The 17,135-nt window shown below is 43.4% G+C and overlaps 1 protein-coding gene across 1 annotated transcript in view; it reads right to left on the minus strand.

The window, feature by feature from the left end:
* The window catches only part of FKBP8 (FKBP prolyl isomerase 8), a 301,240-nt gene that overhangs the window by 147,979 nt on the left and 136,126 nt on the right, over positions 1 to 17,135 (minus strand). Inside the window, exon 3 of the mRNA XM_077475920.1 lies at positions 15,598 to 15,767. Within this exon, the coding sequence (XP_077332046.1) occupies positions 15,598 to 15,767 (170 nt within the window). The remainder of the gene's footprint in view (positions 1 to 15,597; positions 15,768 to 17,135) is intronic.

The raw sequence follows: 17,135 nt of genomic DNA on the forward strand, positions 1-17,135 counted from the left end.
AAGTCTATATCTGGAATGTGGGGTGCTAATGTAACAAATAGGGCTAAGAGGTAAGGGCGGATTTCCTTATCTGGGACGGATCCAGGAACACCACGTATCCGCAGGTTTTGGCGGCGCTCCCTGTTTTTAAGGTCCTCCTGCTGCATCTGCATTTGTGCAACTGCATTTTTCAAGCAGACACTTTCCTCTTCCAATGCCTGGACATAATGCACCATGTTATCAAAATTTGGTTTCTAGGGTGCCAATACGTTCCCCCAACTGATCGATCTCACCTCTAAGCTCACAGGCAAGTTTGCTTACCTCTTTAGTTATGGTTTGGGTAATGTTTTGCAGTAGAGCCTGTAGCTTAATGTCCAGCACGTCCACTGTCACTGGTGATGACATTGCGGCGGGTGTAGGTGGATTTGCGGGTTGTGGTTGCTGTAGGTGTTCGTCAGCAAAAAGAGCAGAATCAGCCAGGAGGATATTGTCTGCCCGGAATTGCGGCAGATGTCGTGTATTCAGGGCCGGTGTTTGTGGCTTAAAGAGGAAGCGATCCATGGGCTGGGTGGGCTGGATCGCGGCCTGTGGAACATGCCTCTGGTCACCAGTTTTCCCCATAAACCGATCGGAGGGTAGCTAAAGTATTCCCCGAGCAACAGACAACTCCCGGGTCTGTGGTTGCTGTAATTGCGGAGTGGGAGAAAACGGATATGCGGGCGGAGACCGGAGCTCAGATCTATCTTAGCCGGCCACGCATGCGCCTGGCCTCTTAGTTTTAGTGAAGGGAACTCTTAAGGCTTCAGCATACCAAGACATTTTGGACAATTTCATGTTCCCAACTTTGTGGGAACAGTTTTGGAATGGCCCCTTCATGTTCCAACATGACTGTGCACCAGTGCACAAAGCAAGGTCCATAAAGATGTGGATGAGCGAGTTTGTGCTTGAGAAACTTGACTGGCTTGCACAGAGTCCTGACCTCAACCCAATAAAACACCATTGGGATGAATTCGAGTGAAGACTGCGAGCTAGGCCTTCTCCTCCACATCAGTGCCTGACCTAACAAATGCGCTTCTATCTCTAATATACAATGCCTTGAAAATTTTCACTTCCTTGGCTTTTTACCTATTTTGTTAAATTACAGCCTTTAGTTCAATTTTTTTAAATCTGAATTACATGTGATGAATCAGAAGACAATAGTCTAAGTTGGTGAAGTAAAATTAGAAAAATATATACATAAAACTATTTTTCAGAAATTTAAAACTGATAATTGCCATAGGCGTATGTATTCACCCCCTTTGTTATGAAGCCCATAAAAAGCTCTGGTGCAGTTACCTTCAGAAGTCACATAATCAGTGAAATTATGTCCACCTGTGTGCAATCCAAGTGTCACATTGATCTGTCATTACATATGCACAAACATCTTTTGGAAAGGCCCCAGAGGCTGCAACACCTAAGCAAGAGGCACAGCTAACCAAACACTGACATGAAGACCAAGAAACTCTCCAAACAAGTAAGGGACAATGTAGTTGAAAAGTAAAAATCAGGGTTAGGTTATAAAAAAAATTATCCAAATATTTGACCCCTAGGAGCACCATTAAATCTATCATAACCAAATGGAAAGAACATGGCACAACTGCAAACCTGCCAAGAGATGGCCACGTACCAAAATTCATACACTGGGCAAGGAGGGCATTAAGAGAGGCAGCACAGAGATCTAAGGTAACCCTGAAGGAGCTGCAGAGTTCCACAGCAGAGACTGGATTATCTGTACATAGGACGACAATAAGCCGCACACTCCACAGAGTTGGGCTTTATGGCAGAGTGGCCGGAAGAAAGCCATTACTTTCAGGAAAAACAAAATGGCACGTTTTGAGTTTACCAAAAGGCATGTGGGAGACTCCCAAAATGTATGGAGGAAGGTGCTCTGGTTTGATGAGACTAAAATTAAATTTTGGCCATCAAAGAATACGCTAGGTCTGGCGCAAACCCAACACATCACCCAAAGAACACCATCCCAGTGAAACATGATGGTGGCAGCATCATGCTGTGGGGATGTTTTTCAGCAGTTGGGACTGGGAAACTGGTCAAGGTTGAGGGAGAGATGGATGGTGCTAAATACAGGGATATTCTTGAGCAAAACCTGTACCTTTCTATGTGTGATTTGAAGCTAGGCCGGAGGTTTGCCTTCCAGCAGGTCAGTGACCCCAAACACAAACACTTGAGTGGGTTAAGGGGAAACATGTAAATGTGTTGGTATGGCCGAGTCAAAGCCCAGACCTCAATTCAATATAAAATATGGGGTCAGACTTAAAGATTGCTGTTCACAAGCACAAACCATCCAAATTGAAGAAGCAGGAGGAATGGGCAAAACTCCCAGTGGTAAGATGTTGCAAGCTCATAGAGACTTATCCAAAGCGACTTGGAGCTGTGATAGCCACAAAAGGTGGCTCTACAAAGTATTGTCTTTAGGGGGGTGAATAGTTATGCACATTGACTATTTCTGTCAGTTTGTCCTATTTATTGTTCACAATAACAAAATAAAAAAACATCTTATGGGCATGTTCTGTAAATTAAATTATGCAACTCCTCAAACAATCCACATTAATTCCAGGTTGTGAGGCAACAAAACACGAAAAATGCCAAGGGGGTGAATACTTTTGCAAGGCACTGTATATCTATATGAAGAAAGGATCAGAAATTAATAGAAATAAAAGAACTACCTAGCTTTTTAAAGGCATAAGGACCTGTGCTGTCACAATTTGATGAGTAATCTGGAAGAACTATGCACATGGGGTGTTGAAAACTACTGCTTGCTCTAGATCAGTAAGTCAGCAAAGAAATACAAATCCCTCTTCATTTGAGCTTAAAGTGTTCCTAAAGTCAAACATTATTTTGAACATGTTATATTCACCTACTCTGTAGGATCATCCCCCGCTGATGACCGTGGCTCCTCCTCTTCTTCGCGTGTACCATAGCAAGCCACCTCCCACTTCCTCCTGACTGCATTTGATTGACAGCAGCAGCAGCCAGTGGCTTGAGTGCTGTGTGAAGAGGAAGAGGGGAGAATAGATGAATCCATGCACAGTGCTGGATCTATTCTCCCCTCCTCCCTTTCACACAGGAAGGGGGGCAGCAATATAGAAAACATTTTTTACCTCAATGCAAGGAATGCTTTAGTATTACTTTAAGATACATAGTATGATTGGGATCCAGATAAGCGGTTATTCTTGAATTTAATTTTTGTGATTATTATGGTAGTTAGATGCTCACTATAAGATGTCTGGCAGTCACTGCCTAGAGAAGGACGTATAAGAAAGCCAGCCAAAGAAGAGACACCTTCAAAAGCATGCTCAGAAGCCTTCTGAAACATCATGCCATTTAAGATGTTGCAAAATAGAACACTTACATTGTTTAGGGGGCGGTTATAGATCTGCATTTGAGTTCTTATTCTTAATCCAGCATACCTTCCTTGGTCATTATAAGCGAGCCCCACCCTGCCTGGTATTGGGTAGCATATAACAAGAAGAGTGGAAATATTTTAGATGTTCCTGTCCACTTTGAAATAAGTGCAGGAACACAGGTTTTGCAATTAGTGACAACTGTAACAACTAAGTACCTGAACTACTGTAATCTTAATGAAAGACCATGTATCAGCACAAAGCCATGGTTTCATGAAAAATGGGGCCATGGAAATAACATAGGAAGGTTAATTTCTAAGTACAAAAGCACAGAATCCTGGGACATTCCTATATGCTGCCTAGTTGAGCCTCTTACTAAAATTAAAGTGGTAAATGAGGGTGTTTATTTCAAATAGATTTTTAATTGGCGGACACGCATTGTAATGACAAATTCAAAATTAGTATATTCAGTGTTGCACATTTAGATTATGCAAAAGGACAACCTATAAGGAGTATTTACTTGTGTTAATATAGTCCTGCAAAATGTAAATGACTTCATCATTCCTGCTTTTTATATATCAATTTGGTATTTGTTAGCCACAATCAGCGACAGCAAAACGTGGGTCATTTATAAGTAACTGAATTTTAGATAAAAATTGTAACAATAGCTTCAAGATGGAACAAAAACGTCTGCTTTTTTTCTTGCTCAAAGGGATACTAAAAAGGTATTTGCACAGAGCAGCCCGGCCCTCCTCTTCTCATATCCCCCAATGGCCTGGCTCTCCCCCCCCCGCCCCCCCCCCCCGCTGAGTGACCCCATAGCAAGCCGCTTGCCCCCACTCCTCGTCACTGGCTGGGACTGACAGCTCAGCAGCCAATAGCTCCCGCTGCTGTCTAGCTGCTATCCTGCATGCACATCACTGGATTGAGAACAGACTCAGAAAAACTGGCTACTTGCTGATCAAGCATGTGGAGACATGTTATTTTAACTGTAGGCTCAGGTAAGTATAAGTGAAGGCTGTGTTTAAAAAAATAAATAAAATAAAATTAAAAAAAACAACCCCTCAGCCTTTAGAATCACTATAAAGAACTCAAGGAAAAACTTCATCTCCCCCCAGTTTGGATAGAGAAGAGTGGGTTACAATCTCTGGGAGATGAAAGGAAATCCCTCCTAATAAGAGGATATTTCTGGTAGTCAAGAGGGTCAACAGAACTAGTGCCTAGAAGATTTACCCTCTTCTCCTGTTCTGGTGACCACTCAAAATTAGGAATTTTCTTTCACTTTTGATAACCGTCACAAAGACAAAAAAAAAAAAAAAGAAGAGTGAATCTCTCTAATGGGACACAGACAACAGTAAAAACCTGAGGGGTGTTCTAAACCCTCACCATCTCAACCAAAATAAAAACATTTTTGACTTGCCTTTAAATTCCTCATTTTGGAGCACAGTACAGGACATGTATTCACAGATCAAGCGTTATATGCAGGCTGCTTTCAGGCAATTGGGCACTAACACTCCATGGTGCATGCTCTTACAACCCCACCCAATCCGCAAGACTTTTTTATGCAAGCAGTAAGGAGTGAAGACAGACGACAGAGGGGAGCCTATGTCCTCTACTGTAAGAAATTTACAGGTAAGTCAAGATTCCCATTATCTTAATTCTACAGTTCAAGACATAGGCCTTGTACTCAGACCATGGAGTGCCCCAAAGTAAACTGAAGAGGTGGGGACAACCACATAGTAAACAGAACAACCAACATGCCCGCAAAAAAAGGGTTAAAAAAACGGGAAAACTCTCAAATTAGGGTAAAACATTTTGCCTTCAATTACACTTCAAAGTTAAAGAATTTTCTTTCCTTTAAAATAATAAAAATGTTATACTTACCTGTTCTGGGCAGTGATTTTGTACAGAGCAGCCCCAGTCCTCCTCTTCTTGGGTCTACCACTGGCACTTCTGGCCCTCTCCCTCCTGCCAACTGCCTCCATAGCAAGAAGTTTCTATGGTAGTACCCGAGCAGGCTCGATTCTGAGCCGCTGCTCTGTCTGTTTATTCAGACACAGAGTGTGGTTCAGCCCCACCCTTGCACTCTCCTCATTGGCTCACTGGCTGCAATTGATAGTAGCAGGAGCCAATGGCTCCCACTGCTGTCTCAGCCAATTAGGAGACAGAGACCTTGGAGAGCCTTTGCTCAAGATGATGCTCAAGTATTGGTGTAGGATGCATGAAGGTAAAAAAGCCTCGAGCCTTTACAACCACTTTAAGGCCCATTTCATATGAGAATGTCAGTCTGTTTTTGACCTGTGATCAGATTGATCAAAAATGAACTGCAATGTTGGGTGATGCAAACCTGTTTTTATCTTGCAATATTTGCAGAAATTAATGTAAATATATAAAAGGAATGCACATCCGTTTACAACTGGCAACCCATAGAGATTATACGGGTCTGGTTTTCCTCTATCACGTTACAAACGTCACATGTCCGACACAATTTGGCAGGGATTAGTCTATGGAGCCCTATTGAGACAGAATGGAGCCATGTGGAAAGGTACCTAAAGCAGCCATAGCCAGCATAAAAAATCCTGTCTCCTGCCTCTAAGAAAACTTGCTCTGTGCTTGGAAGCTGTGGCCTCCCTGCAGTGGTCTAAGACCCCCCTCCCCATCTCACTTAGGCAGGCCATACATGGGTCGAATTTTGAAAGAATTGTCTTTCGAAAATCTTATCTAAGAATTTTCATTCATATTTTGCACCATTAGTGGGCTGCAGCAACAGCCGATTTTCATGCAGCCATTGAATTTGAGTAATCGTGTGTTGGAAATTTTTGGAAAAAAAGAACATTTTCTAATCAATGATGGGAGACTCGTGCAAGAAATATACCATATTTATCGGGGTATAACATGCACCCCAAGTTTAGGAGGGCATTTTAAGGAAAAAAGTTTTAGGAGGGAAGTTTAAGGAAAAAAAAAAAAATTACATTTAAATGCCAGTCAATGCAGCCTTATCAGTGTGCATCTGCAGCCTTGTCCATCATTGCAGAATGATCAGTGTCATTTGCAGCTTGCTCTACGCTGTTTGCAGCTTTGCAGTGTCATTTGCAGCTTTGCAGTGTCATTTGCAGCTTGGCCATGTTTAAATTTCCAGCCGCCGAGACAGACCGAGCGCTGCTGAAAAAGACTGAGCAGACTTGCTCGGCTCCGCTCGTAGTCCCGCCTCCCTGCTGTTTCTCTAGCGAGCACTGCCTAAAAAGACCGAGCCGTCTGTACTGTATTCGGCTGGGCAGTATGGGCGGGACTGCAAGCCGAGCCGAGTACACAGTACAGTCGGCTCGGTCTTTTTCGGCAGAAACAGCAGGGAGGCGGGACTACGAGCGGAGCCGAGCAATCGGCTTGGTATTTTTCGGCCGCGCTCGGTATTTTTGACTCGCAGACAGTGGGGATCGGCGTATAACACGCACCCACGACTTTCCCCCGATTTTATACGCCGATAAATACGGTAATCGAAAAAGAAATGTGCAAGAAAACAAAGCTCCCAGAAAGAAGATTCCCAGCCACGATTCTTTTCTGTAGCAACATGAGGTGAACTTGAAGGCTTGATTGGCCAAATTTCAAAATCAATGGTGGCACCATCAGATCACAAAATGCACAAATTTTCTGATTTTTAAAAGAAAACTCTTTCGAAATTTGACCATGTATGGCTAGCCTTAGTAAGAGTTATATGTAAAATAAACTTCAATGCTTTTGTGTAATGGAAATTTTTAAGTTCTGTATATAATTGTATTCCGTTTTGTATGTATTGCACACTGCCCTCACTGTGCACGCGGCACTAATAATGTTTTCAGTACATGTTTGCATTCTTTTGAGTCCTGATTAGAATTAGCCTACCTATGTAATGCCCCTTGTTACCATAAACGTACAATTGTAATATTAATGCGATACCTTTGTAATCATGTGTATAAAAACCTTCAATAGCGTCATAATAAAGCAGAACAGTTATTTGGAAAGATGTTGAGCATATCTTTTGTGTCTGTTCCCTACGGCAGCAGCTATTATTAATTGGAAGCACTAATCAATATGAGGATAGTAGTTGCCCATCTACAAAATGTCAGACTATAAATATTGAAAAAAATTCAAAATGTCTATACATTTTGTAGGGAAACCGGTTCTGAATGAAATATAATTTTTAAACCAGCTTACCTGTAAAATCCTTTTCTTTGAAGTACATCACGGAACACAGCGCCATAGTAGTTACTATGTGGGTTATAGGCCACCTTCAGGGGATGGACACTGGCATGCCCTAAGACAAAAAGTGCACTCCCTATATAACCCCTCCCCCACTACTGGGAGTACCTCAGTTTTGCAGCAAAGCAACATACGTGTATACCAAAGACGGGAGAGACCTCTGTGTCCTGTGATGTACTTCAAAGAAAAGAATTATACAGGTAAGCCGTTTTAAAAATCCCATTTTCCTATCGTACATTACGGAACATAGCGCCATATTAGTTACTATGTGGGATGTCCCATAGCAATGCCAACTGAAGGGAGGGAGACAACAAAAAGTAGGGCAATAAGAGACTAGAGGACTTATACTGCAGCCTGCCGTACACTGCGCCCAAAGGCGATATCCTCATGACCTTTTACATCTATTTGATAGAATTTGGTAAATGAATAGACTGAAGACCAAGTTGCGGCCTTGCAGATTTGAGCCATGGAGGCTTGGTGATGCACTGCCCAGGAAGCACTAACAGCCCTAGAGGAGTGGGTTTTGATTTGAGAGGGTGGAATCCAACTCTTTAAACCATAAGCTTGAATGATTACTTGTCGAATATATTTAGAATAGTAGATTTCGATGCTGCCTGTCTTCTGTTAGGACCTTCAGGCAACACAAACAAAGTAGATCGACTGCTCTCACCACATCAAAAAAATTTAGTGATCTTTCTTCCAAAGAACAGGGTTCTGGAAAAAAGACGGTAGAACATTATCCTGGTTAAGATAAATACCTGATACTACCTTTGGTAAAAAGTTAGGATAAGGATGCAATACTACCTTATCCTTGTGAACAATAAAACTATAATTACCTCAATTAGTGAAATTGTGTCAGTAACTAATATCTCAAAACTTAGATCTAGTGATAAAAAAAAAATATATGTGTAGGATACCGTCTGTAACTACAACTTAATAGGTGTAAATGAATACCCCATAAGTATTAGCTCACAGATAATAATAAACAAAATAATACATATAAAGGAACATATTAAGTGTTGTTGACAAATTACTAATAATCACATAAATTGTCCCATTAGTTAAATCAGTCCATGAAAAGAACACCACCACGTGTCGGAAATATGATTATAACTTATTCGGAATTTCCAGTAGTTCGACAACTGTGAGCGTGCACCACCACCATAGATAAAGATGGCTCCTTACCAGATGTTCTAAGATTATATGCTCTAAACGTCAGACCAGGCTGTAAATATTCCTCAGACATCCATAGGTTCCACCATAGGTCAAATGGTTAAACAGTCAGGTTCCAATATTTGACAATAACCGGTCGGCCATAAAGAGGAGGAAAGAGCTCCAAATAGTGTAAAAACGTTTTATTAAAAATATTAAAAACAAGAAATGCACTTACAGAAAGTCAAGCACAATGGGGCATGTCACAGTAGGTAGCGCCGGCCGGACGCGAATCCTCCACTCCAATACCCTTTCTCCAGTTCGTTCGTTCGTTAAGAGGCAATGAATAGCGTGTCACGTGACGATGACTGGAGGGAGGTTTGGGATTTTCCGTTCTCCTCTTTGGTTTCAGCCAGGGACAAATTGGTCCAATATAAAATTGTACACAGAGCCCACTAAACGCCCCACAGACTGCACCAGATGTCGCCGATGCACTCCCCGGCGTGCTGGCGCTACTCCTATTGGCCAGGAGACTTCAATCACATTTTCTGGGCTTGTCCAGCAATTGTATGCTACTGGAAGGAGGTTCTCCTGGTGATAGTTAAGACTACTGAGATTAGTATTCCTTATGATCCTAAATATTGTCTGCTGGGGCTAGTGGAGCAAATGTCGATCCTCAGGGCTAGGAAAGCACTCATATGCCTGTTACTGTACTATGCACGCAAGGCCATCACCATGACATGGAAACAACCGTCTCCCCCCCTCTATCAAATTCTGGAAAAACCTGGTAAACGCTAGCTTGCCCCTCTATAAGGCCACCTACCCGAGCAGGGGTTGCCCACAGAAATTTGAGGTGGTGTGGAACTGCTGGTTGGATAACACTACGGCAACTAGTGTATAACATCTTTAGAAATGATATCGGGTCTGGGATCAAAAGTAGCATTTCTGTCTTTGCAGATGACACCAAGATATGCAGTGGAATAACCTCCTTACAGGATGTCTCCAATTTACAAGCCGACCTCAATACACTGTCTAATTGGGCGACTATGTGGCAGATGAGGTTTAATGTTGATGAATGTAAAGTTATGCACTTGGGGGCTAAGAATATGCATGCATCATACATGCTAGGGTGAGTACAACTGGGGGGATCCATAGTGGAGAAGGATCTGGGGGTTTTGGTAGATCATAAGCTCAATAATAGCATGCAATGCCAAGCTGCTGTTTCCAAAGCGAGCAAAGTCCTGTCTTGTATTAAGAGAGGTATGGACTCCAGAGAGAGAGAGATATCATTTTGCCCCTGTTCAAATCATTAGTAAGACCTCATCTGGAATATGCAGTTCAGTTTTGAGCACCAGTTCTCAAAAAGGATATCGGGGAACTGAAGAAAGTGCAGAGAAGGGCAACCAAACTGATAAGAGGCATGAAGGAACTCAGCTATGAGGAAAGATTAGAGGAACTGAATTTATTCACTCTTGAGAAGAGGAGACTAAGGGGGGATATGATCAACATGTTCAAATATATTAGGGGTCCATATAGTGAACTTGGTGTTGAGTTGTTCTCTGTACGGTCAACCCAGAGGACAATGGGGCACTCTTTACGTCTAGAGGAAAAGAGATTTCATCTTCAAGTACGGAAATGTTTCTTCACAGTTAGAGCTGTGAAAATGTGGAATAGACTCCCACCAGAGGTGGTTCTGGCCAGCTCAGTAGATTGCTTTAAGAAAGGCCTGGATACTTTCCTGAATGTACATAATATAACTGGGTACTAACATAGGTAAAGTTGATCCAGGGAAAATCCGATTGCCTCTTGGGGGATCAGGAAGTAATTTTTTTCCCCTGCTGTAGCAAATTGAGCATGCTCTGCTGGGGTTTTTTTTCGCCTTCCTCTGGATCAATTGTGGGCATAAAATTGGGTATTTGGATTGTACGATTATTTTTTTTAATTTTTTTTAAGGTTGAACTGGATGGACTTGTGTCTTTTTTCAACCTAACTATGTAACTATGTAACTACGGCAACCCATAGTTCATCGTTATGGATATAGTACGATTATAGGCTGACCCAACTGCTCCTATGACACTTTATCCGGTCATTTTAACACTTAGCATGAATTCTCCTACAATACCCTCTCCCCACATTGGGGTATAGATTGACAAGGTTATGTTTGTGTTGATTTGCCCTGTGACGGTCGTTTGCTGCATCAGAGGCAGAATGTATGTTATGTAATGTGCCCTTTTGTGGCCTGTTGCCCCATTTGGAAGTTTGCCCCTGTGTGGGAAATGTTTGGCCCCTGCATGGGCAATTCTGTATGCCAATGAAAAATTCAATAAAAAAAAAACTTTACAAAAAAAAAAATTTGAATTTGTAAAGTAGGATGGAAATACGGACCGTGCGAGTGAAGGTCTGGCCGTGAAGGTAGAGTCCATGGGTTCCTTACTGCCATCTCTACAATCTCTGCATACCAAGATTTCCTGGACCCCGCTAGGGGTCACAAAAATCAACGACTTCCCTTCCTGCTCGATTCTGTGAAGAAGTCGTGAATGCAGGAAGAATAGGAGGGAATGCACAAATCAGTGAGAAAAATCCACGGGAATAGCAAGGCATTCGTTTCGCATGCTAGTGGATCCTTTGTTCTTGACACAAAATTGTTGAACTTTTTTGTTGATTCTGGACGCAAGCAGATCAATGTCTGGGATCCCCAATCTTTGACATATTGACAGGAAGATATCGGGGTAAAGGAACCATTCTCCGAGGAACAACTGCTGGTGACTCAAGTAGTCCGCCTGCCAATTTTCTATTCCTAGAATGCAAACTGCCAATAGACAAAGTACATTGATTTCTACCCAAGATAGGATAAGATTCATCTTTCTCTGGGCCACACAACTTCTTTTGCCCCCTTGGTGATTAATATAGCCATTGCTGTGGCATAAACGGATTGAATCCTAGCAGGACAATACCTTAAACTGAACGTTCAGGCCCTCAGGACCAAGTGTTCTGCCCGAGTTTCTAAAATGTTAATGGGAAAAAGCCATTTCTAATCGAAGGTCACTTCTTCTGGTCAGCTGCCTCTTCCAGGACTGTCTCTCAACCTAAACAAAAAAAGGTTGGCATAGGTTGTTACTATTTCACAGGTAACTAAAAGGAAGGATTTTCCCCTTTGCAGATTTTTGGATGTTAACCATAAACTGAGGCTCCGGCGTACCCAGCCTACAGCGCCTGGTAATTACAGGTGGTCTTTCATCTGGGAACTAACCAGGCCCGACCCTGCTTAGCCCCCAAGATCAGACGAGATCGATCGCTATTTGGGTGATGTGGCCGTAGGCTTTGGAGTCAGACATTTTGGGAATGTAGAGCTTGAACTTTTTGTTTTGCATACTGGATACTGTTTTGCAGCAGTCTAGACAGACTGAGCATAAGGGACAGCCTTGAATGAAGCCACCATCTTTCCCGACAACCTCACACAAAGTTGAATAGGAGAAAATCATCATGCTTTGTCTACTTAAAGCGGAGTTCCACCATAAAGTGGAACTTCCGCTCATCGGAACCCGCCGGTGTCACAGTTGGCACCTTTCAGGGGGGAGGGGGGTGCAGATACCTGTCTAAGACAGGTATTTGCACCCACTTCCGGGCATAGACTCCCACGGGAATCTTTGCTTCTTCCTGTCCCGCCGTGCTGTCTGCTAGGACACACACGGGTCCCAGAGACAGTGCGGACCATTACCATTGTGCTGCGCGACTCACGCATGCGCAGTAGGGGACCGGGAAGTGAAGCCACAACGCTTCACTTCCTGATACCCCCACCGAGAATGGTGGCGGCAGCAGCCGAGCGATCGATCTGTCTCGGCTGCCGACAACGCTGGACCCTGGGACAGGTGAGTGTCCATTTATTAAAAGTCAGCAGCTGTAGCATTTATAGCTGCTGGCTTTTAATATTTTTTTTTCCAGTGGACTCCTTTAAATCAGTTCCTTTATGGTGCTGATCTTAGCCAGAGGTACGAATACCCTTTTCTGGGTGTACCAGACCCAAGTATTTTCTTCATGTTTTAAATAAGATTCCTCCTAGGTTGAGAATCCGACCTAGATTTTCTAGGTAGTCCTTTGCACGCTGAAGCTATTGAGGAAGCTCCCATTCGTCTTGGCACTCCTGCCAGATCCCTGAGAGCTGTAGAAGAATTCTCCCTATTGAGCAAGCGGGGGGCACCTCCTCATAATGAGGCTACAGTACCTTGTAGGCTTCCTCCACCAAGACCTCTCTTGTTCCTGGGGTTAACCCTGAGGATTACCCTTTGAACCTGACAGCAGAAGCCGTCGTGACAGCCTGGAGGCTGATGCCCCTGGGACAGAAGAAGGAGCTTTGAAAAATACATTTACTCCTTCACTTAAATGGCAAAATATCCCCAGATAGCCATTTCACCACGAAAAAAGGAAAACTAGCCAGGATCTTCTTGCATGACGCTTAGCGAAGGGCGCAAGGCCTAAAAGATAGAGCTGTCATAGCAACTATTGCAAACATAAAGCCGACTCCTGGACCTGATGAGCAGGATAACCTTAAACACTTGTTTAAACAGGTTTCTCAATGATTATCCAATTACTGTCAGCGCAGGCTTAGACACTCAACCTGGCAGAGGGAAAAAAGCATTTGAGTCTTGTCTGACGGACAAGAAACTTGCTCACAAAGGATATAGTAGCGCTAATTGCTGGTATACCCCACTTAGTGAATTTTCACTACCATAGGACAAAGTGTGACAACTTTTTAGAAAGGAAAATAATGCTTATCTGGGTGATCCTCCAGACACAAAAAAATGTTTCCAACAAAGAATGGACAGGAAAAAGCATGCATAGCTCGAGGAGGCTTTAGCAAACCCAAACATTCAGTTAAAAAGTACATAAATATGGAGCGGATCATTCAGCAAGAAATTGTACCATCAATCTTATAGATTGTGAAAGCCGACTCTCCTGCATTTGATACCTCAGAAAAGGAGTCATCCGCCTCACCACGGTCCCCTGAGGGAATCGTCTTCTCCTGCCCCTAGTTCCTTAGTCTGAGGGTCCTAGGAAAATGGAGAGAACCTGTCGCATCTTGACCACACTGGGATGCGATTAAAGTCTCTAAACTTTTTTTTTTTAAACCTACCATGGTGGAGGAAAAAGCAAGATTATCAGGGGCTGCAGTGTTTAAATCAGTTGCAAACAATGTATGGCCCCGATGCTCACTCTGGCCAGCCACCCCCTCTCAGGGGAGGATGCTATTTGTAGAGTAGGATTTCCAGAGCTTGAGGGAGACCCTTTGAGCTCCTTTTTTGGGAGGGTTTCAACCTCCTCTTCTGAACATAGCCCGATGCACAAGCAGAGGTACTACCAGAAGAAATTGCATCCATTTGCTTGAGCAATAGTCAGCCACTGCCGCCACTATTAATGCGCAGCCTGATGTAATAGTAAATGTGTCAAAAAGAATGCTTGTGACACCAACCTCTTTCTGACACATAGGCATGACAACATTTACGAATTAAAGGAGAAAATTTCTTAGAAAACTCCACTTTTCCTGCCGCAGGGTTTCTTGTGGTAAAAACCAATAGACCCAATCTTCACCCTTCACGGTGGGTTCCGTTAAACCTTCAGGAGCCGGGATCCTCGGGGGAAATCCACAATCCTGGACCTGTAATAGCACTACCACCAGTAAAACTTTATGGCCTTAATACCAAAAGTACAGGATCCCTGGGTCGAGCTCTGTAAAAGTAGTATTTACAGGCAAAACCCAGTTGCTTCGGACACGAGGCATAGGTACCATTCAATTCAGCCTAAAAGACACTTTGAAGGGATCCAACTGCATAGCTAGCCCCAACAAGGATTACTCCACTGGAGCCAAGCACAGCGCATCTTCACTCATGACCAACACCATAGACACTGGCAAAAAAAATGTGTCCCGTGATGTACAATAAGAAATGATAGCAGTCATTCATGACCTGCTTCTGAAAATGCTGTCTGGATGTTTCTGGTTTCAAACACTTTCTGAGCTGGTACAAGCATATAGATCAAAAAGGTTGGAGCACTTAATTTGATCGCCTGCTCCAAGTGGGTGAAAAACATGGAAAGCACCAGATGGCAGGAGAGATTTAAAAAAAAAAAAAAAAAAAAAGTAATTATAGAACAAATGTGACGTGAAACTGATATAGATGCTAATCCACTTCCCTAGTCTAGAAAAAAATAAATAAAAACAAACACACACACCTTCCGTGGATTTCGCTTTTTAAAAGAGAAGTGCAACCAAAGCTGTTTTTGGACATACTTCTCTTCTAGGTCACTGGACTGCACTTACTTCTGCTCTCCGGTGACCCTAGAGGCGATTCAGTTCGCATTGTGCACTACACAAGTATTTCATTCATTCATTTCATTCATTCAGAATCAGCAGGCACAGAGCCACCCCAGGTTCTGGAAGGATCTTGACCATATTGCCGGGATCAACCCAGCCGTCTGTCAGCTGGCTCCAGCATTCAGGACACAACTGAGAGGCGAAGCAAGCTGCGCCTGCCCCCTCTCCAACTTGGCGCTCCACTGACAGTCACTGCTCTCCACTCTGAGCAGAGAACTGAGCAATCGGCAGTAAATGTGCTCACGTAGTTCAGGCTTTAAGTCGACGTGTGACAGTCATAGCATCTCACCGAGGCTGCAGCATCGAGGCAAGTATGTGTGTTTATTTTCTATGTACCCTATACACCTCCTTTATTCTCTGACAACTTAAGAAATAGCATTGGCTGACCTGACAATTCCTTATTAGTGTTTTACCCTTAAATACGTTTGCATACTTATATCCCAAAATGATCTACAGGCTCACCTGCATGACATCACCATCTCCCAAAGTAAATGTGAGGTTGACATGTTCCTCAGCAACGCTGCCATTCTCCAGACTAGTCTTCAGCTTCACCGTGACGTCTTGCCCTTTTTTTGGTCTGCTCTCTGCTCCCTGACCCTGAATGAGAACTTTCTTTCTCAGGGCACCGTTACCTGTGGAAATAATTTCAAGACGTCAAATCAAATGCAGATTCTTCATATAATTGTTAGCAATAGTGTTCTAGATGCATATGTAACCACAGTCTAAAAAACAACATTTTATTAATACACAGTAATGTAACAAAATACACAAATTTTATTATGATTTGACATTGCAATAACAGAAATTCTAGTGAAGTCAGCAAAAGGTAATCCAAAGAAAAATAAACATAGCTATATATATATATATATATATATATATATATATATATATATATATATATATATATATATATATATATATATATATATATATATATATATATATATATATATTCAGAATCCATGGCTAAAAGTGTTATCCAAATATATACTAAAGTAGTTATTCTGGGGGCGTGGCTTAGCGGCTGATGTAGGAGGACGTGTATGCCTTGAGCTCCGCCGGCCATCCGTGCTTACATCCTTGTCCACAGAGCTGATTTTGTAGCCATTACACCCCGCTGCATACGGGGAGACCCCCCCCCCCGGACCACCGCGGCGTGCACAAAGAATCCCACCGCTATGTCTAGACGCCATACCGGAGGGAAGGGACAGACGGACCCCCCAGGCCAAGATGGCAGGGATCATTATAAGGAGGCCGCACAGAAGCTCCTGTATAGGGGAAAAACATGTAAGGACGCCTTGGCTGGCCAGCCCTCACCCCGGGACACCCCTGGAAGTTCCCCAGAGGCAGATGATACAGTCCCCTTGGAGGATGAGGACGGATTGTCAGCAGCATGGCGTGCAGGGAGTACCCCTAGAGATAATAACATGCCTGAGACACAGATCATCTCTAATGCATCTGAAGGAGAGCCTACACTGAGGGACATATTTACTGCTGTCACATCTTGTAATCAATCCATTGCTGCTCTCTCAGAGGATATCAAGGGGGTTAAAGCTGAAATTACACTGAAATTGAGAACTCTAAAATCTCGCTGTTTCCGAACATTTCGGCGGAGCTTCAGAAAAAGCGAGCAACATTTATTGATGTCAAGCGGAGACGTCGTGACCTTAACGTTCAATATGGTATGCTATACCCAGCCAGACTCCGTGTTACTGCTCTGGGCTCGACGCACTTTTTTGACCGCCCAGCAACGGCGGCACAGTGGCTAGACCAAGAAAATAACACACTCAAGGCTGCAAAACCAATCTGGACGGGTGATCTGTCTATCAAAGTTCCCCGAACAAGGGGGAGGGGCTGAATGCGACAGCACGCGACGGGGGAACACACAGCTATTGAAATTAAAGCTGTGATGTTCCCGGCGCTCTATTGAACCAGACGGCGGAGGCGGCTCTCCTGCGCTATACACCTCCCATGATGGGCGGCCCCCGCCCAGGCCCTGC

This window comes from Lithobates pipiens, unplaced genomic scaffold (assembly GCF_037356315.1).
Source record: "Lithobates pipiens isolate NorthernLeopardFrog02 unplaced genomic scaffold, aLitPip1_a1.2 Scaffold_13, whole genome shotgun sequence".
Classification (NCBI taxonomy): domain Eukaryota; kingdom Metazoa; phylum Chordata; class Amphibia; order Anura; family Ranidae; genus Lithobates; species Lithobates pipiens.